Below are 21623 nucleotides of genomic sequence, written 5' to 3'. Positions count from 1 at the left end.
TTATGAAGTCAGAGACACTTCACATATAAGGAGAGGAAGGCAGTTGGTGCATGTGTGTATTCATATAATTTGGTGGAAGCATATGGATGAAGAATTGGAAAGTAGGAGTAGTTGAGAGAAATAAGAAGTACATTTTGAAAGCAATTGTTACTTAATCACCTATATCAAACACACTGGGGACAGTATCCACATCTGTCTAACTTACTGTTGTGTTCCTGGAACCTGGTACAGTGTCAGGCTCAGAGCAGGATGGACTGATGATGGATGGAATGTTTTGTACAAGAAAATCTTAGACTCCTAAAATCTTAGAGGGGGTACCCACTCTCTTTGACTCTATCTGGTACTCTATGATGAAGATTGTTTTTCTGTCACAGTAGGGAGGGCAGGGCTATTTCAGGAGCTAGGAGCATTGTGAATATAGATGTTCCCTATCTGTGAACTATGTGTGTTCCTGGTGCTAGAGGGGCGAGAATCAGAGCTTGCAACTCACCATGTTAAAGTCCTTCCTTGCTGCAATGCAGGGGTTGCCTAGGCTCTCAATCCATCTCCTTCAGTTTCCACTGGGGAGAATGAAGTATAGGTGGTGCAGACAGAAACCCACTCCACCACACCCCAGACAAATAGGGGTGCAGTACCAGGTGATGCCTCCTGGAAGAAGAGACTGTGATGTTATGATTATATATGTGTGTATGTGTGCGATCTATGTGGGTGGGGGGATCAATAGATAGAGACAAATAGATGCTAGCAGTAGATAGATAGATAGATAGATAGATAGATAGATAGATAGATGATAGATAATGATAGATGATAGATGGATAGATAATGATAGATGACAGATAGATGATAGATAATAGATACTGATAGATGATAGATACATGATAGATGATAGATAAATAGATAATAGATGATAGATTAGATAGATGATAGATGGATGGATCAATAGATAGACAGACAGACAGATAGATAGATAGACAGACAGACAAACAGATAGATAGGTTTTCACCCATGGTTCCTGGCTCATAACTCCCATAGCCCTTGTTACAATCTTTTGTTATCATGTTGGGTGAGTTAGGCCTCAGGAGCAGGCCTCAGGAAACAAAGTCTCTTTCTCTGACCTTCTCCTGTCCTCCTGTCACCTGCCTAAGGCCGGAATCTAATCTGATTGTGGGTCAAGAGACTGATTCCAGAGTGGGTCCTGCCCATACCCTGGAGGAATGAGTGCTACACAGGGGGCTGAAGCCCCCACACTTCGCCCCACGCATCCCTTCATCTGTATCCTTTGCAATATCCTTTATGATACACCAGTAAACGTAAGCAAGTGTTTCCCTGAGTTCTGTGAACCGCTCCAGCAAATTAATCAAACCCAAAGAAGGGGTTTTGGGAACCCCAACTTGAAGCTAGTCAGTCAGAAGTTCCAGGGTCCCGGACTTGTAAGTGGGGGGAACAAGGGGGAAGTCTTGTGGGATTGAGCCCCCAATCTATGGAATCTGATGCTATCTCTGGGTAGATAGTACTGGAACTGAATTGGAAGACACCCAACTAGTGGCCACTGCTTGGTAGTGGGGAGAAACTCCCACACATTTGGTCATAGAAGTCTTCTTCTGTGTTGATGGTTGTTGTGGTGTGAGAGCAGAGGAAAAACATGGTTTGAGAGTTTTTCCTGAAATAGAGACTCCTGAAATAGACAGTCAGTATGTGAGTCTGCACATGCCTCTGCCCACTGGCCTGGCAAATTCTGGGCTTTGGCTAGAAGGTCTCTAACAGCTACTGATGCCGGCACTGAGGACACAGATTCACTGGATTAGCAGTGCCAGGAGGCCAGGGAGATTATCTGCCTACCATTCCTTCCTCAGCAGCCAGAACAGGGCCTGCCACAAAGAAGATGCTCAATAAATGTTTGTCGAGTGACTGACTGGATACTTGGTGCCTACTCTATGCTGCGTGTTGTATATGCACATGACATTTAAGCTTCACTGAGATCCTTTGCGTAGGCACTACTCATTTTGCAGATGAGGACACAATAGCCTGGAAGTGGGAAATGACTTCCCCAAGATCTCACAGTGAAACTGTGGAGCTTTGCTTTAAAAACCACAGCCTATGTTTCATCCACAATATAATAATTCTAATTTAATATAATGATGGCCTATAGGTCATCCAGCCAGGATTATGTCCCCATAGAGAGGGCCAGGGAGAACAGAAAGAGAAGGCATGTAAGTGGAGGAGAAGCAAGCCTGGATGAAAAATACAGAAACAAAACAATCAGATACCCTTTCCTAGTGCTCCCTAAGAACTAACCCCCCATCAGTCTTGCTATAAAACAGGCCCCCTCGCCCCTCTGACTCTTCAGCCCTGCCTCTTCCATCTCAGAATGCTCAGGGACGAGGCACTCTTTGGGGCTTCATTCGTCATGCATGGCAACGGCAACATGCCTTTGCAGCAGCATGAACTCGGGTCCCCGGCCCTGGGAGGTGACATGGGGAGAGTAAGCAAGGGCAGATGTCCCTTTAATGACAGCTGTTTTCCAGCCCTTGCTGGGTATAAAGGCACTGGCCAGTCATGCCACATCATAAACCAACATGGGGTCTTTGGTCTCCCAGATGCAACATTTCATTTTCCTTCTGGCTAAACAAGGAGAATACACTGTTTTCATGACCACGTTTCCTCCACTTCCCACACTCCCACGCTGGCTCCTCATCCTTGGGCCTTCTGAGACCCCTGGTATGAAACCAGGTAACAACCACATCGAAAAGCTTAAGAGCTTTCTTATAAGCATCTTGGCACTGAAAACTCCTCTGTAAGTAAATCCTCCTCATGGAGGAAAGACAATTAAGGACAGAGGGAACCCGTGCTCAGCCCACAGGGATGTCTAAGAGGATTCGTTTTGTCTGCCCCGGCTCTCTGGGTTCTGGGGAGGGTGAGCCAGAGTGAGGAAGCAGGCTGAGAGTCCCTGAGGTCTGCTGGCCTGACTTCCAGACATGCAGAGGTCACAGACAGCATCAGCACCCACTCCCCACAGGCCAGGCTTCTGTTCAACGCCCACCTCCCCTGACCTCAGGGACCCCTGCTCTGCGACAGGTTCACTTTTACCTCCTCAATGTTTGTGATAATCAGCATGGGACAATGCAGTCCGTATGTTAATGACACCAAAACACACAAGTAAAATAGCCAACAAGAACAACGAAAAAGAGGTTGGGAATGTCCATCCATCAGTAGAGGAATATTTAAATACACTGTATTAAGGAATACTACAAGGCAGTCTTGCATGTAAAGCTCTCCAAGATACATCTTGAAGCTGAGATGCAATTCAAAGAGCAAGGCATAATATATTGGTAGAAATTATGTTAATGATGATGATGATAGCGGTAATAGAAGCTAACACATACGGAGGACTTAGCGCACGCCAGGCACTACTCTGAGCATTTCATTTATATTATCTCAGTTTACACACATTAATTCCAAAGAAAGCCTTTGAGATAGGTGCTCTTATTACCTCCATTTTACAGATAATGAAACTGAGCTGTCAGTTTTCTTGTCTGTTCCTCTGCATTATCTCAATTTTTTAATAATGAGACAGTTTTCATGCATAACACATGCCAAAACCCCATTAATGATTAAGAGACAGACTGGAGCCAATATTTACAGAACACTTGCCATCAGGTCTCACTGACCCTTAATAACATCCCTGTGAGGAAGGCATTATAGGTGCCAATTCAATCAATGAAGAACTAGAGGTTCAGAGAGGTGGCATCACTTTCCCAAGGTCAAACAGCCAGTAGGTACCTAAGGATCTAGGATTTGATCCCAAAGCTCATGCTCTTCCATATGAGTTGGGGCTGAGTGATGCTAAATCAGTCTGTGCTGATTCGAATTCACTTTCCTTCCTTCCTCTCTGTGTTTTTCAGTGTAGAGTATGATTTTCGGCAGCAGGAAGGCAGGTTCCATGAAGTTTTGCAGAGTCTGGAGGAAGCAGAGCCAGTTGAGGAGGCATCGCCCCCACCAAAGTCCCCAGCAGAACCCCCAGCCCCGGAAAAGCAGGACTTAAGGCGGAAAACCAAGAAGGTGAAAAAGAAATGCTTCTGGTGGATCTGAGCTGGTTGGGACCATCCCCCAGCCCCCCAACTCCACGTACTTCCCTGAGATGGGAAATCCACTGCACTTAAGGCCTGCCCTGCTTCTTTGCAAAGGCCCTGGGCTGTGAGCCCCTTGGCCTGTGAAACAGAAGAGCCTTGGAGCTGATGTAGCCGCTGCTGGACACCTGACCACCATCCTTATCTGAGTGCGTGTGACTGCTTGCTGAGGGCTTCACGGACACTAGAGTGACCACTTGCCAAGTTCCCTGTCACACTCAGCCAGAACTCATGCTGAGTTGTAAGTCCAGATTCCCACCACGAGCAAAACCCCACACTACACCTTCCAACACCTCCAAGATGCCAAGCACTTCCTTCCCATCCTGGGTTCATAAACCCAAAAGAAAAAAATAGTGTTGTGCAGAGCCAGAAGATAGAGGGAGGTTATAGGTTATAAGCAGGTACCATAGAAAAAAATGAGAAAAACTGGCAGTTTTCTAAGATATCAGCATACATAATAAGCACAAGAGAAGTGGGCAGGGCATAAAATGCTTATGCAAGATCACCCTGGTGTGTTGGGTTGTTTTCCTTTTTAATTAGCCCCTTGATCCCAAATTAAGGCTCTGTCATCTCATGGTGCATGCACCTTTCTGCCTGTGGCAGAGTCAGGCCACCCCAGGGTATAAACTTGTTGGTGTGGCTGTGCTGGATAAGTGTAATTCAAAGAGGATTTCAGCAGTTGTAGCTGTTCCAGGGCCCACCCTAAACCATCATGCTTCTTCTCTGCCTGGGGCCTGAGACCACCTGGCAAATGGGTGGAATCTGTTTTCGGTGTGAACTTTTAAGACTCCATAGTTAACTTACCTGCAATATTTAAAATCATGAGATCCAGCAACCTGTCCGTCAGTTACATCTTATGAGTAACATAGATAAGGCTAAGATAAAACACAATACTGTTTCTCATCCCTTCATCCCAGAAACAGCCGTGTAGATAGGTTCAAACATATATTAATCGACACAGTCTCCCTTCCTGGTGACCAGGCAATGGTCACCTGATTGAAAAACTAGCAGGACTATGGATGAGGATATAGTTTTTTCTATTTGAGGTTTAAATATCTTTCTATCCCAAAGTCTGAGTTATTCAAGGTCTGGCTCATTCTGTTGACAAGACCTACATACATGTGGATCCAGTCAAACTTGCATGGCTGAACAAACTACTAAAGTAATATAATTAAGTAATTGCTATATACTCTTGTGGATGAGGGGTAGGATGGAAAGGCTCAGATTCCTTCTGGTTGAATTAAATTCTCTATCAGCATGTGGTTAGATTGACATTGCTAGAAAGGGAGCCTGAAACTAAACATACATTAAACGAAGAAGGTATTTTGTAATTCCCTTGGCTGAAGATTCAGTGTCTAAGCTAGAATCTTTGCAGAGCACAGCATCCTGTGTGTTCGTGGGATGTACCTACCCCACTGCAAATTGAGCCTAATTGAGCAAACCACTCCGATGGTTTCACCTTCCCCTGTCATAGTGATGCAGTGCACAAAGCTATTTCAGTGAGAATGAAAGGGAAATTTGGCAAGGAATATCAGCTTGCACTATTTAAGTCTTGGAATGTCATTCAAGATGTTCTTGTTCTGTTTCTAGTGTAATGTTTAAGCCCACAGAATCAGACCGGAATATAGAACGTCATGTTAGAATTAAGATAAATACACTTGTCATACTTAAGAAGCCACATTTCAATAAGATATGCTACCACTGGCTAAAAGCCACAGATTTTTTTTTTCCTGTATCCATACGATCAACTGTCAGTTGGCCCCAGCAATGGAAAAGAACAGAATAGAGGATAATCCAATAAAGTGAAATCATTTGGGACCTCTTATGTAATTTTATCTTGTAGTAGAGCTTCCAACTTAATTTGCTTTGCTTACGCTAATTTCATGTGAATTTATATTCTCGGGCATCATGCTAGAATGTAAATAACCCTGTTCCCTGAATTAAGAGATCCAGGCAACCAAGCAGTCTATACCACTAGCCTTTGGCAAATGGCTTAAATTTCCCGGTCTGTTTGTCCATTCTTGAATACAGATAAGAACATATGCTTTCCTACTTTATAAACTCTTAGCACGTTCCACCTTATGTGAGCTGAGTGACTCAGAGCTGAGCTGGATTACTGGCCAAAGTTAGCCTGGGAAGATAAAGAGATGTTTGAGGTACCTCACACAAAATTAATAAGCTCATGTGGTCATAGATACGTTTCCAGTTGAGGCCCTCACATGAACCCTTAACTGAATTAAATAAAACTGGGACTAGAAAATGTTGACATTTTCTGCACTTCCCCAACAAAAAAAAAAAAGAAAAGAAAAGAAAAGAAAAAAATAAATAAAATGTTGACATTTCTAGAAATACAGCCAAACAAGGCTGTACTGATTCTACACCAAAGCACAACACCGCATTGCTTGGGCCACTGACCTGAAACTGGGAAGGAGTTCTCTTCTGAAAAATTGATATTTAAAATCATTATGAGGAAATAGGATTCCAGAAACATTTTCCTGATGAATAAAAATGGTCGTCTCTATGTTTAAAACACCACACACACATATACCAAAACTGCATACTCACTTATTCATGTGAAAATCACTGCTTCTTTGTAAAATATTACGTAACATCTACCATGATATTCTACAGAAATGCTGTACTTGAGGTTATCTGGTTTGCTGGAGAGATATTAACTTAGCAAAAATTACTTTTATAAAATTGAAAGGAAAAAGACCAATACATCAACTTAAATTGCAGGAGTTTATGTAGCTGCTTTCTCTGTAGTTTAAAAAGCAATGCATAAATGCGTACTCACTATCCTTGGAACTTAATACCAGCTCATCTATAGAGCACCTTCTTAAAGACGATGTACTGATGTAAGGTTTTGTAAATTTCTAAACTGTTTTAAATGGGATATTATCTTTTGCAATAAACTTACATATTTTTTCTAGGTTTTAAGACTCCATTACTAGCTTGGGTTGATTTCGGTTATAAAATGTATGCTTAAGAAGGACACCTCAATGGTCCTAAGGGCAAGTATGGCTTTCATTATAATTGCTTCTATATATTTCTAAGGGAAATAAATAAAGAGCAGATTCAGAACTTAGTGTCACGATGATCACATGAAGCCCCGTGTGTCCCGTGAGTGAGGGAGGCAGCATGAATCAATGGAGAGCTGCTCCCAGCCTCATTCCATGGATGCACAGGCATGATTTGTATCATTATGCTCAGACACCTGAACTCTAATTTATCCAGTACTTTTCTTTATTTCCCCCTTAATTTTTTTCCTTAAAAGGCAAATTTATATCGCCAATGTGAAGAAAAACAATACCATGTTCCAAAAATAGAATATGAAATAAAAATATCTTATTAAATTCTTGCTAAACCCTGTTGCTATTGAGGCTGCTAAGCCTGAGACCAGCTCTCTGTTAAGACGGGATATTAGCAAATATTCAACACATACTAAAGCCACATTCACACCAAGCCCATTTTCTACTTGACTAAACAGGATGTTTGAGAGAGAACTGAAAAGAAAACAACTTTCCTGTCGTGTGATTCAGTATTCCTTTTCCTGCCTTCTCCACGAACCATCTAAAACCAGCTTGGGTTGACACCTGGAGAGTGAGTCTCCCACTTTGGGAAACATCAATTTAGAGAAACAATAACAAAAACAAACCCTGGACATAGAATCAGAAGTCTTGGGTTTGACAGCAGTCTGCTACCTTATTTTTGCTGCATAAACTTGAGCAAGTTGCTTAGTTTCTGTGAGCCTCTGATTCCTCTGATATACCCCCTGCCTCCCAAGAGTGCCTTGACAATGAACTGAGTGACAGCCAAGAACACAATGTAGGGTACACATTGGGCCAGGTGCTCAACAAGCACATATTCAGTCATTTGTGGATTGAAGTAAATTGGGAGAGAGAAAGGAAGATACCTCCGTGAAGCTGCAGTGGTTTTCAGAAACAGGTTTTTCTCGGGGCAAGGGAAGAACACTTTCTGTGGGCACGATGGCTCACACCTGTAACACCAACACTTTGGGAAGCCAAGGTAGGAGGATTGCTTGAGCTCAGGAGTTTGAGACCAACCTGGGCAAAGTAGTGAGACCCCGTCTCCAAAACAATTAAAAAATTAGTCAAGAGTGTGGCTCGCACCTCTGGTCCCCACTACTCAGGAGGCTGAGGCAGGAGGATAGCTTAAACCCAAGAGGGCGGGAGTTAGCTGTGACCACCATGCCACTGCACTCCAACCTAGGTGACAGAGCAAGAGTCTGTCTCAAAAAAAAAAAAAAGAAGGATCCACCAGAAACCACGACAGTGAATGTTAAGTAAGAAAGTCGCCCATGATTCAAAAGAGCACATGGGCACATAAAATACAGCACAGCACTCTGGGAATTAAAGATTCTTGTTGTGTGGAATCAAATATCCTAGAGGTGAAAGAGACTTTAAGAGCCAGGTCCCTTCCATTTTAAGCACAAGTCAATTAAGGAAGGCTAAATGATTTGTCCAAGGGCTTATAGCAATCCTGTGGGGAAGTAGGTGTTGGGAGCAATGTGGTCGGTGGGTGGAATGTGTGAGGGGCCAGGGCCATTCCAGGAAGCATGAGGCTAGACTTGAAACCCGTTCTTACCTTCATTAGCTGAGCTGAATCCTCAATATAACCTTCACTTGAAAAGGCTCTCATTTTAAGCTGCTCAAGGCAACTTGCTGTATGCTAAAAATGTATTTCTTTTTATAAATGCCAAGAAACAAAGATGTTTTATGATCACTACGCCCATCAAGCATTGCTTGCAAGAAAAAGTGCGGGGGACAAATCCTAATCCAACACTGTCAGCATTCAGCACAAACCACATTTGACTGGTTTAATGAACATAATCCCATTTTTGAGTACTTTCACCTCAACTTCCTTCCCATCTTCTTTTCACCAATTTACAGCCTAAATTTCGATGGACCATATCATACCACCCCTACTCCTGAGGTTTTGCAAATGTCTAATTTCTCTCTGCCTCCTACAGAACTCTCAGCCCATAAAGAGCAGGGATGCATCCGTTGGCAACACACAGAGTTTGGTTCTCTCATTGCCAGACTAAGCCAAGTTCTCAGGTCAGCGTGCCTCTCCACTGTGGGCATCCTGTTCTAAACCCACTTCATTTCTCAACTGGCCTCTGCAGGAACCTCCCCAACAGGTCTCCCCACACGCAATCTCTTCTTTTATACTTACTTTTTAAATATATTTTGAAACAGGGTCTCACTCTGTCACCCAGGCTGAAGTGCAGTGGCACTATCATAGCTCACTGCAGCCTAAAACTCCTAGGCTCCAGCAATCCTTTCACCTCAGCCTCCCCAGTAACTGGGATTACAGGTGCTTACCACCACAACCCACTAATGTTTTTTTAAAAATAATTATTTTCTGTAAAGACTGAGCCTTGCTATGTTGTCCAAGCTGGTCTCAAACTCCTGGCTCAAGCAATCCTCCTGCCTCAACCTCCCAAAGTGCTGGGATTACAGGTGCACGACACCGTACCCGGCCCCTCTCTCACTTCTCAAATATCTTCTCCACATAGCAGCCAAAGCAATCATTGCAAAATTTGGATGGGAATAACATTACACTCTGACTTAGAACTGTTCAGTGGCTTCCCAATATACTTAGGAAGTAAGACTAGGTATGTTGCTCTGGCCCGAAGCCCTGCACATCCTGCCCTGCCTCTCCTGTAAGCTCCCACCAGAGGCCCTTCCAGTGTTTGTCTTCCAGTCTCAGCCAGCCTTCTTGGCTTTCTTGGACCTACCATGCCTTCAGTCCCTGAAGGCTCCTGTTCCTCCTGCCTTCAATACTCCCCACCTACACCACCCTCCCTGCCCAGCAGCTCTGTTGGGGTTTCCCGGGTCATGCCTCCCATGGCTACCACCAACTCAGCCCAGACCATGCCAAATACCCCTCTTAGACATTTGCCTGGCACAAGGGACCTTACCATCGAAGTCCTTGGCGCAGTTGTCCTTGTACATATATCTGCGTCATTCTTTGATCAAGGTATCTATCTAGACTGAAGTCTTCCTAAGGAAGCCATCTCGCTTATTCTTGCTTGCCTTTGTATCTCCATCATGTACCACCATGGGGTTTAAATACTCATTGCAGAAATAAATTATTGAGCACATTAGATTCAGTGGGCATACACCAGTTTATCCCTGGTCCTTCAGTCCTCATATTAGGATGGTACCATAGTGAGTACAGTCCCAAATGATATATGGTATAAATCTATACATAAAGAAACAATTCTCTCTATCCTCATTCTGCTCCCCACCAAAACCAAAAGGATCTTCAGAAACTTAACATTTATCAAATATAAAACCAACGTATATAAACAGAATACTTATCTTTTTAATTGAGAATATCTGCATTCAAGTTATTTCATAGTATATTCCCAAAATGATTGATGGATTATTTAATTCCTAGAATTAAATGATCTATTATTGTGGTTTTGGTTTATGTACGTGTGATTTTCTTTTTTCTTTTTTTTTTTTTTTTAGTTTTGTTCCCAGTACAAATAACCAGTCTTCTCAAAGAGAAACTTAAGTCCCTGAGGAATAGAAAGAGCAATTTTTCCATCTTCTCACCATCATGCCCTAGTCTCAGCTCTTTATAGAAATTAGGGTCTGCCACTGGTAATATGCCCAAGGCTTCTAACTCTCCTGAGGTCTACATGGCATTCAGGACCCAGGAATAAAAAGACACTAATGTTTGCTCCCAGTACCCTTCCCCCTGCCAAGATCTTTGTCCTGAATATTGATGGTCCAGTTTAACATTGTTTCAGAATAAATTGTCATCATAAGTAAATCCCAATGCATTCTGCACATTTTACCAGATACTGCCTTACCATATCAAAGAGTAAATGACTTTTGAAATTAAAGCAGATTGTTGACTATTTTCCCTGTAATGTTTCTATTAAAATGCCAGAATTTATTACATGTGACCTAGTCCATGCAGGAGAAAATGCAATTTAAGAGACAAGTTCTAACTAAAGGAACATTTTGGGCAAAGCATTTTGCCTTGGCTCAAAGCAGAACTAAAATGAAAAGACAGTAAAATCGCACCAAAAGATTATTTGCTTGGAAGCAAATAAGAGTTTTATTATCATAAATGGCTTTCACAAATTCTTAGAATCCGTAAGTATACTATATTAGATTTTACTCAAATGAAACCCATGTTTGCTCCTGACAAAAACCTTTATTTCTTAAATCATTAGTTAAACATGGTGACCTCTACTTGGTGCTTCATCTTGGTTTCCCAGGTAGCAGACACACTGCTATGATACCCTGGTTATGCTGACAGAAAAGCCTTCTTGCTCATGAACCAAGTGCTGAGTCATGTTAACTGCTGAACTTGAGAGTGATTCACACAGTGTTTCCACTGAGCACACCAAGCCCGATGAAATTCAATTCTACAAACAGAAATCACGGATGGGTGATGGAGGTGATGAGAAGTTACTTGCTGGTGTCATTGTCTTTGGTGTGCTTTTTTGTTTTAAAATAAAAAACAATATACCTTCAGTAGCTGAGAGTCAGGGATCAAAGGGAACAAAATCAAAGCAACACAAAACATCAGCACTCATAAACTCAGGCTGCTGACCTGGAGTGGGTTTCAAGGATTGAAGCTCTACCTCATCTCCACTAATATGCACCCCTCGGCTCCAAAAATCTCAGATGAACCTCAGTCTGTATTCACTTTTTTCAGTAAACAGTCATCAAGCGCCTTATCTCTGCCAGGTGAGGTGCCAAGGACACTGAGGGGAAAATGCAGTGCAGACACGACCCTAGTACCAAAGAGCTCAGGGGCTGGTGGGCAGCTTCTGACAATAAGCAGGTGTCTTTTTCTGATTCACCCCACCTGAATGTCACATTGCCTCCTTTTGAACCCATCCAAATGCTATTCTTGTATTCTGATATGGTTAGGCTTTGTGTCCCCACCCAAATCTCATCTTGAGTTGTAATCCCCAGATGTTGACAGAGAGACCTGGTGAGAGGTGATTGGATCATGGGGCCAGTTTTCCCCAGGCTGTTCTCATGATAGCAAGTGAGATCTCATGAGATCTGATGGTTTTATAAGAGGCTCTTCCCCCTTCGCTCCTCACTGCTCTCTCTCTCCTGCTGCCATGTGAAGAAGGTCCTTGCTTTCCCTTTGCCTTCTGCCATGATTGTAAGTTTCCTGAGGCCTCCCCAGCCACATGGAACTGTGAGTAAATTAAACCTCTTTTCTTTATAAATTAGCCGGTCTTGGGTATGTCTTTATCACAGTGTTAAAACAGACCAATACATATTCTCTTGTGGCTCTTTCTCATTACCTTCCCCTTTTCCCACCATACGTTAAACTCCGAGAGTAGGAGCAGCTTTCCTCATCTTGTAATGTCCAAATCCAGGAAGTGTTGTTTAGTTTAATTGAAAGACTTCACCATTGGGATCCTTGGTCTCTTCCATGTAGACCCCTGCACTGTTCTTCAACATCTATGTTCTCTTACCATTTTCCACCCCCTCACAGCTGCCTGGGGCCTCTCTCTAAGACACACATCTAGCAATGTCATTCCCTGGTTTTTATATCTCTAGTTGCATCCCACTACCATCCTAGAGCATAAAAATTCCTTCCCCTACAAATAAGTCTCCTTATAATCTAACGCCATTCTAGTGCTTATAGCCTAACTTCCTACTGGTCTACTTCCCCCAACCCCGTCTCCTTGCCACTTTCCAAAAAGTCAGAGGCTGCTACATATCAGTAACTTTGCAAATTCTGTTTTCCCTACCAGGGACACTATTTCATTACCTATCTACCACAGGAAATAATTTTAATTTAGAGGAAAGAAAAGGAGAGTCGCATTATTACTACTGATAGTGATAATAAAAACTCTAGTTTCTTGAAGTTACAATGAGCTGTTACTAAAGGCTTTGCCTGCATTATCTCATTTATTCTTCAAAAAAATTACCACAAGGTAGCTTACGATTACCCCCATTTTCCAGAAGAGCAAATGGAGGCTTAGGGGGAGATAAGTAATCTGTCAGAGTACACAGGTAGGAGGTGGTGAAGGCTGGAGTTCTTTGAGGGTCTGCCAAGCTTGGGAGCCTGGGCTCCTAACTCCGATGCCAGACAGTAAGTTGCAATTTAAATGTCACCTCCTCTCTATAACTTTTTCTGGTCATCCCCCGTTGCTACCATGGAATTAGTCACTCCATCCTCCAAGTACCCAGAGCACATTGTGCAGGCTGCCACTTTTCATATTATATTGACATTTCTTTTGTCAATCTATCATGCTCATCTCCACCAGAAAGAAAATTCTGGAGGGACACAATTGTCATTTCCATCTCTGGGACTCTCCAAGGGCTTCTCAAATTGCCTGAGATGCTGTAAATGCTTTGTATATGTTTATTGAATGAATTGGGAGAATATATGACAATGGAGACGTTTCAAGGAAAAGCAGTCCAGGGGAAGAGAGACAGACCAGGACAGGCTGGGGGTCCTGACTTCTGCCCCTGACTTTCTGCATAATTTTGAATAATATCTTCACCTCCACACATCACCTCTATCATTAAAATGAAACCCTGTGCCTCTCTGGCTTTACAGACTGTTCAGAAGAAAAGCGAAATTATATACATGGAAGTGTTACAGGGCTGGGCATGGTGGCTCACACCTGTAATCCCAGAACTTGGGAGGCTGAGGCAGGCAGATTACTTGATGTCAGGAGTTCAAGGCCAGCCTGGCCAATGTGGTGAAACCCCGTCTCTACTAAAATACAAAAATTAGTAGGGCATGGTGGTGGGCACCTGTAATCCCACTTACTAAGGAGGCTGAGGCTCAAGAATCCCTTGAACCTGGGAGGTGGAGGTTGCAGCGAACTGAGATCATGCCACTGCACTCCAGCCTGGGCAACACAGTGAGACTCTGTCTCAAAAAAAAAAAAATGTTTCAGTAAGTTTGACTGTCTCCTTAATTCCTATTTTTAAAGAAATAGTGTCAAAGTTGTTTTTGGCTGGGTGCAGTGGCTCACACCTGTAATCCCAGCACTTTGGGAGGCCGAGGTGGGCGGATCACGAGGTCAGGAGATTGAGACCATGGTGAAACCCCGTCTCTACTAATAACACAAAAAATTAGCCCAGCATGGTGGTGGGCGCCTGTAGTCCCAGCTACTCGGGAGGCTGAGGCAGGAGAATGGTGTGAACCCGGGAGGCAGAGCTTGCAGTGAGCCGAGATCGCTCCACTGCACTCCAGCCTGGGTGACAGAATGAGACTCTGTCTACCAAAAAAAAAAAAAAAAAAAAGTTGTTTTTCCTGATTATAGAAGGAAAGTGAAATTGTTTTAAAAGTAAAACTCCAGAAATATGCAAGTCATGTTCCCTTTAAGCAGAAGATACTAACACAATGTGAGCCTTAGAACATGTTCTGAGCTCTGGGAGATCGAAGCCCTCTGGTGAGGGGCCATATTTCTTTCCCTTCCTTGAACTTCAGTTTCCTTGATGACTTTATTGTTATTATTGTTGTTGTCGTTGCTGCTTCATTCCTGCAACCCTCTCTCTACATAGAATTCACAGAATAGTCTTGTGTTGTTAAAAATCATCATAAATATCATTTAATGGCTACACAAATGCATCACTGCATGAATGTAACATAAATCTGGAAAAATGGGTTTTGATTTTGAAGGATCATTTGACAGAATTGATTCCTTTGAGTCACTTAAAGCCAGTGCCCTGGACGGGGGCGATGGGCCTGAGATTTGTGAGAAAGCCTATTTCATTAGCAGTTGTTCCAACAGGATTTTCCCAGGGGCAGTGGATTAGTCCATTTTCCTGCTGCTAAGAAACACATACCTGAGACTGGACAATGTACAAAACAAAGAGGCCTATTGGACTTACAGTTCCACTTGGCTGGGGAGTCCTCACAATCATGGTGGAAGATAAAAGGCACATCTCACATGGTGGCAGACAAAAGAGCACTTGTGCAGGGAAACTCCCCTTTTTAAAGCCATCAGATCTCATGAGACTTATTCACTACCATGAAAACAGCACGGAAAAGACCTGCCTGGCTGATTCAATTACCTCCTAGCAGGTCCCTCCCACAACACATGGGAATTCAAGATGAGATTTGGGTGGGGACACAGCCAAACCATATCAGGAATTGTCAGACCCTCAACAACACCCCCAGGGAAGGACACTCATGATAGGATTTCTCCTTCCAATGTGTGTTCCAGGCCTTCACAGCAGACACAGTGTGCCTTATTGTATTTCACAGAGGCTTTCTTCACAGCCCAGCCATAGCAACAGCTGAACATTACTTCACAAATCCAGGAAAGATTGAAAGGCAGGCCTGTAAAATAATTTGTAATCTTATTCCTGACACTTGTGTCAAAGCAGGGAGACGAGCCCACAAGAGGAATAATAATGGCTATTATTAACCAAGGGCCTACTATGTGTTAAGCCTTGTGAAGTGAGCTTCAAACATGTTTTTATTCAGTCTTCACCACAAGCTTGGCAGGTAATGACCATTACTAGCCCCACTTTACAGAGAAGCAAAATGGGGATCTGCACTGTGAAGAGACTTTCTAGCTGTGGAATGAGGAGACCTCCTCCCTTCTTGAGGAAAGGAGGACACTGGCTCCCAGCCTGTCAACTCCTTTCAAACCACATAGCTTGTCCCCAGTTCCACAGCACTTGGAAAGCAATGTCAGGGATGGAGGTACTCAGCCAACGCCCAAATGGCAGATATGCTGTTTCTCGAGTTCTCCAAGGACAAGAAAAAGCTGGCCCCTCTTCCACTGCCAGGAAATAGGACAAGAGATACAGTGGAGTCTTACCTTTAAGAACACGCTTAAAATTACTTGTCTCAAATCAGATTTGCCCAGCTCCACTAACAGAAGCTGAAAGGCACCGAGATATTTGGAGGTAATTTCATTAGGATTTGATGATGGACCAGTCATTCTTCTGTGTGACTGCATTTCCCAGCTCTTGCTGAACAATTTCCAAACTCTATTTCTCTCTCTTTCCCTCTCTCTCTCTGTGCTGACAGCTGCAGTCCCTATGTGGCCAATGAAGGCCCCAGCTTTGGCACCAGCTTCCCCAGGGCCTGAACTTACCTACTCTGCAGAAACACGAGGCATGGTGATATGGTTTTGCTGTGTCCCCACCCAAATCTCATCTCGAATTGTAATCCCCATAATCCCCATGTGTTGAGGGAGGGACCTGGTGGGAGGTGATTGGATCATGGGGGTAGTTTTCCCCAGGCTGTTCTCATGCTAGTGAGTGACTTCTCATGAGATCTGATGGTTTTATAAAGGGGCTCTTCCCCCTTCTCTCTCTCTCTCTCTCCTGCCACCATGTAAAACGTCCCTGCTTCCCCTTCCACCATGATTGTAAGTTCCCTAAGCCCTCCCCAGCCATGAGAAACTGTGAGTCAATTAAATCTCTTTCCTTTATAAATTACTCAATCCTGGGCAGTTCTTTATAGCAGTGTGAAAACGGACTAATACACATATGTACTGAGTCAAGTGAAACTTTCATGGCAACAGCAGCAGCAGCAACAGCAATGGCAGCAGTGACATCATCATCATTATCTAGGAGCTCTCCCTACCCATAGCAAAGGTCTGCTCCATTGGACACAGCAGGGAGAATGCAGTAGCTATCTTCACAAATCAAGGAACCTCATATTTCCTCTTAATTCTCATTTCTGCAGCAGCTAATCATGGGATGGAAGAAAGATTTGGAGAATGAAGCATACTCCTTTATGCTCCAGCTGTCATATTTTAGTTTGCCTGAAAAAATTCTGTCACCCAGAGCTAGTAAGGTATTTGGGGATTTTATATTTTAAAAAATCTTTACAGGAAAGATTGGCATGAAACAAAACTTTATTCACATTATTTTTTAAATTGAACTTTGTAAAGCTTGTCATTAATTTGTTCCTTCAATTAGTGTGTTCTTTCCATTAATTTACTGCCATAGCTTGAATTGAGTGCCTGCTACACACCACGGATGGAAGGATGAATGGAAAGATAAAAGGAAGTGGTCCCTTCCCACATGGGTCTCACTTTACTGTGGAGCACAGATAGGTAAAGAGAAAATTCCAATACATGTGGTAATGTTGTAATGTCCTGAAACAAGGACAACGAACAACCGGAAAGATGGCCTAGCAGAATGACGAGAGTTTCGCAGACTGCAAGAAGGCATAGGGCAAGAAATGCTCCTCCCACTTAAAATGTACCAAGCCTTCCTCTCCAGCCATTAAAGTTTTTCGTGGCATTCAAGACCCAGTTCCAGTTCCGTGAAGTCTACCTTGATAAATGACTTCCGTCCAGACGTGCTACAGGTCCTTTGAAAATTGAGATATGAATCTATGTTTTGTATATATATTTTAGGCCTAGTATGCCCTGATATGTGTTCACCAAAGTCCTTATTAAGGCAATGCTTCCCCCTCCAGAAAACTTGCACACCATCCATATTACCATATTAAGCTGCAACCAAGCTACCCCAAGCTCACGATGCCACCTTTTGGCTACAAACTGTCATTTCAAGTCTCTTGTCTAATTTTTTTTTACTGTTTTCTTTCTTAACTTGATTCTTTCCCTGATCTCCCCTTAACACACATACACATACACACAAACAGGTACACATATATATGACACAAACATACCCTTGCACATACACTTTCAGGAATTTTCTCAATTAAATTAATTTTACCTCAGGAAAACAAGTTCCTAGACACATACAGTGAGCTGCTTAAGAAGATGGGCTTTGAGCCCTGGCAGACTCGGATGGGATACAAATCCTAGCTTCCTCCTTCCCAGGCTTGCAATGCTGGGAAGGCGTTCAAGCTCTCTAATGGCCATTTCCTCTTTGAGATGAGACAGTAATTATTGCCAACCTCACTGACTAAATTAGATAATGCCCTTAAAGTGCTTGGTACCACCTTGGTCACATAAATGGTCCATAAATGTGAACTGTTAATACCAACAGTGCATTCTGTGGAGGGGATGCTTCCACTCCCCACCCCCAGTCTTGTCTTTTTCCACTCAATCCAGTTATTCTGCAACAACCCTTACTCTCGGCATCTAATCATGACATAAAGTAATAACACTTGCATATTGAGAAAAAGAATGATGGTTTGTGTGGAAATAAAAGTAGACAGTAAAAATCTTTCATTCATTTAGCAGGTGTTCATTGACATTGTCCTGCAGGCCAGGGACAACCGTAAGAGGTGGTTGTGGCTAGACTCAGGCTAGCGATCTCAATGGGAAGGAAGCATTTAGAGTTGAAAGGTCTTTAGGGACCAAGATGAACCATGCCTGGAGATGAGCTAAAGGCAGAAGGAGAAGGAGAAGGACACTTTGCCTCCAGAACCCTTTGGAAACTCCATGCCAGCCTTGTCCTCTTCTGTTAAGCCTGCTATTTCATAAGTACCAACACTCACATAAAGAAAAAGTTCTCTTTCTAAGTTTAGAGTTTTTGTGGTTTAATTACCAGAATTTAGGAGATCAACCCTAAACATATCATTGTCATCATAAAACCACCAAAAATTCTGTGCCATTTTATATGTTTCTGAAAGTTGCCACATAGGTGATCTCATTAGATTCCATGATCTAGGCAAGGTGGCAACTGAGTTCAAAGTGCTCAATTATTATCCTTAAAATATTTGATTCCTAAAGACTAACCTTAGTTATTCATCGCATAGGAGTGTACAATACACTATTTAAGGGCAGCGACTCCAAAACAGTACTCCCTAGGTTCAGATCCTAGTTCTTCCACTAACAAGCTGTGTGGTTATGGGCCAGTTGCATGACCTCCCTGTGTCTCAGTTATCTCAGTAAAATATGAGCACCTGATGCAGATGAAGTAAGGTAAAACACACCAGGTGCTTAGCTATTTGCCTAGCATACAGGGTGTGTGTGCCATTAAATGACAGCTTTATTATAAATATTATTTTTCAACAAGGTAGAGGGGTGCTGAGTGAAGGCCAAGAGCCAACTAACCACTCCTGGCTGGGAACCACACCTCCTCGTATCCTAGACTGTCCTCCCTCCTGCTTGCCACGGACTGGGGTTGGGAGGAGTTGGTACTGTCCTGCTGCAGTCCTTGACTCAGTCTCTGGGCTCATGGTCTGGCTCAGAGTAGTTGCTTAGATGGGTCATTTCCAATTTGGTGTCCCAGGAGTGAAAAGTGAAGTCAGAGCTTTGAAGTCCAGTCTCTGATGACACAGATGCCTCCTGGAGTCTCCAGCACTATTATGAGGTGAAGCAGCAGAGGACAACGTGACTTCCAATTTCCTTCTTTTTTCTTTTTGAACAAACTACTCTGAATTTCTGGAGCTGGTATGATCCCAAGCATTTACCTTTATTTAATCACTCAATAGCCTCCTCTCCTCTGTGAAAACCGGGGTAATTAGGCCCAAAATATATCACCCAGAGGCTTATTTTAACTACCCAAAATAAAGGCTAGATCCCAATTTCAACAAAATCACCAGATTGTTTTCCTTCCAAGAACTTCTGGCAGTGTTCAAGTTCCCTGGTTGATTCTCCCTATGGGATTGTTCGTCCCCATCACTGGGGTGGCAGGAGACGGGACAGCCCTCTCTAGAGCAGTCAGTAACAGGATGCATCAGCCAGGGAGGGTTCTTGAGGCACAACCTCACCACGCACAAACAAGCCTGGACATTTTTCCTCAAGCTGCTCCAAGACCTGTGAGACAGGACAATATCTTCCTGGAAGGGAGCACAGATGACTGGAGACATACGCACTCTGGTGTCCCTGGTTCACATCCTGCTTATTCCTACCAGCAGTGTAACTTTAGGCATGATGCTTTCATCCTCTGCTGCTCAATCTGTTCCCCTAAACAACAGGAGATAGCAATATTGCCTACCTGTGTGTGAGAGCTCAAGGTGCAATCCATTACACGGTAGGCATTTTGAGTCAAACTTTTCAAAAAATATATTTTAACCTCTCTGAAGATTACAATCTGTGTCACATTATAATTGGTAGCAAGTTTTCTTTCTTATGGGCACATAAAATCATGGAGTATCTTAAATTTGATAAAATACGGCATGTAGCCTGAGGAAATTGTTCCCCAGGAAAGGCAGGCTCTCCAAGACGGTTTTTTCCATTACTCTTCTGCTTTTATACCACAGCTTTTTTAAAGGAAGCAAGAATATGTGCAAGAGAATCTTTTTTATACAAGAGTTTTTGGACTGGGCCAGAAAAACACCAACGGTTGCAGTAAATACATAATATTTGCAAGTATCTTGCATACATCACTGTTCTCCAATCTCATGCCATGACAGACAGCACTAATCAATTCCCAAGTTCTTCCCACTGAGCCAACGTGTAGCCTCTGCATCCTCCTCAACACAGTTCTACAGGCAGCCATCCCCAATCAGCCAGGGCTGGCACTTGAGCAAAATCTATTTTAGGTCTCTGATTCAGGAGCTTGGGAGATAGAAAAAGAGAATAGGAATTGTCAGCCAAGTCAGGAAACTCAGATATCAGAAGAAGATTTCAAATATGGTATAGTTTATTGCATTAAAAAAACAAGGTCTAGAGAGATTAAATTGGCATAAAGTCACTAGCCAATTATCTGCAGAAAGAATGTAAAATTTTTTTCCTGTTCTCCCAGATAAGGGAGAATATTCTATCTAAATTCTCAACATCACTAATTATCAGGAAAATGCAAATTAAAACCACAATAAGATACTGCCTTACTCCTGCAAGAATGGCCATTATTAAAAAGTTAAAAAACAATCGATGTTGGCATGAATGTTGGGAAAAGAGAACATTTATACACTGCTGGTGGGAATGCAAATTAGTACAATCTCTGTGGCAAACAGTATAGGAATTCCTTACAGAGCTAAAAGTAGATCTACCATTCAATCTAGCAATCTCAATACTGGGTATCTACCCAAAGGGAAAGAAGTCATTATGTGAAAAAGACACTCGCACATGTATGTTTATAGCAGCACAAATCGCAATTGCCAACATGTGGAACCAACCTAAGTGCCCATCAGCTAATGAGCAGATAATGTGGGATATATGCACCATGGAATACTACTCAGCCATTAAAAGGAATGAAATAATGTCTTTTGCCACAACTTGGATGGAGCTGGAGGCCATTATTCTAAGTGAAGTAACACAGGAGTGGAAAACCAAAAACCGCATGTTCTTACGTATAAGTGGGAGCTAAGCCATCAGTATGCAAAGGCATACAGAGTAACGTAACGGACCTTGGAGACTCAGAAGGGGGAGGGTGGAAGGGGGGCTAGGAATAAACAAACAACATATTAGGTACAATGCACACTACTCATGTGATGGGTGCACTAAAATCTCAGAATTCACCACTATATAAGTCATCCATGTAACAAAAAACCACTTGTACTCCAAACGTATTGAAATAAAAGCATATATCTGTGTGTATATATATGTGTGTGTGTATATATATATGTGTGTGTATATATGTACATATATGTGTGTATATATGTGTGTGTGTATATGTGTGTGTGTATATATAT

The 21623-nt window shown here is 42.8% G+C and overlaps 2 protein-coding genes across 9 annotated transcripts in view; one reads left to right on the top strand and one right to left on the bottom strand.

The window, feature by feature from the left end:
* Positions 1 to 7062, top strand: part of INSYN2B (inhibitory synaptic factor family member 2B) — a 118547-nt gene extending 111485 nt beyond the window's left edge. The window contains exon 4 of the mRNA XM_003310975.6: positions 3903 to 7062. Coding sequence (XP_003311023.4) covers positions 3903 to 4089 — 187 coding nt within the window. The 3' untranslated portion in view covers positions 4090 to 7062. The remainder of the gene's footprint in view (positions 1 to 3902) is intronic.
* The window catches only part of DOCK2 (dedicator of cytokinesis 2), a 442545-nt gene that overhangs the window by 212540 nt on the left and 208382 nt on the right, over positions 1 to 21623 (bottom strand). The gene's annotated exons all lie outside the window — the stretch shown is intronic.

The sequence above is a fragment of the Pan troglodytes genome, chromosome 4 (genome assembly GCF_028858775.2).
Source record: "Pan troglodytes isolate AG18354 chromosome 4, NHGRI_mPanTro3-v2.0_pri, whole genome shotgun sequence".
Classification (NCBI taxonomy): domain Eukaryota; kingdom Metazoa; phylum Chordata; class Mammalia; order Primates; family Hominidae; genus Pan; species Pan troglodytes.
The sequence above is the reverse complement of the archived record's forward strand: the minus strand, read 5'-3'. Positions and strand labels throughout refer to the sequence as shown.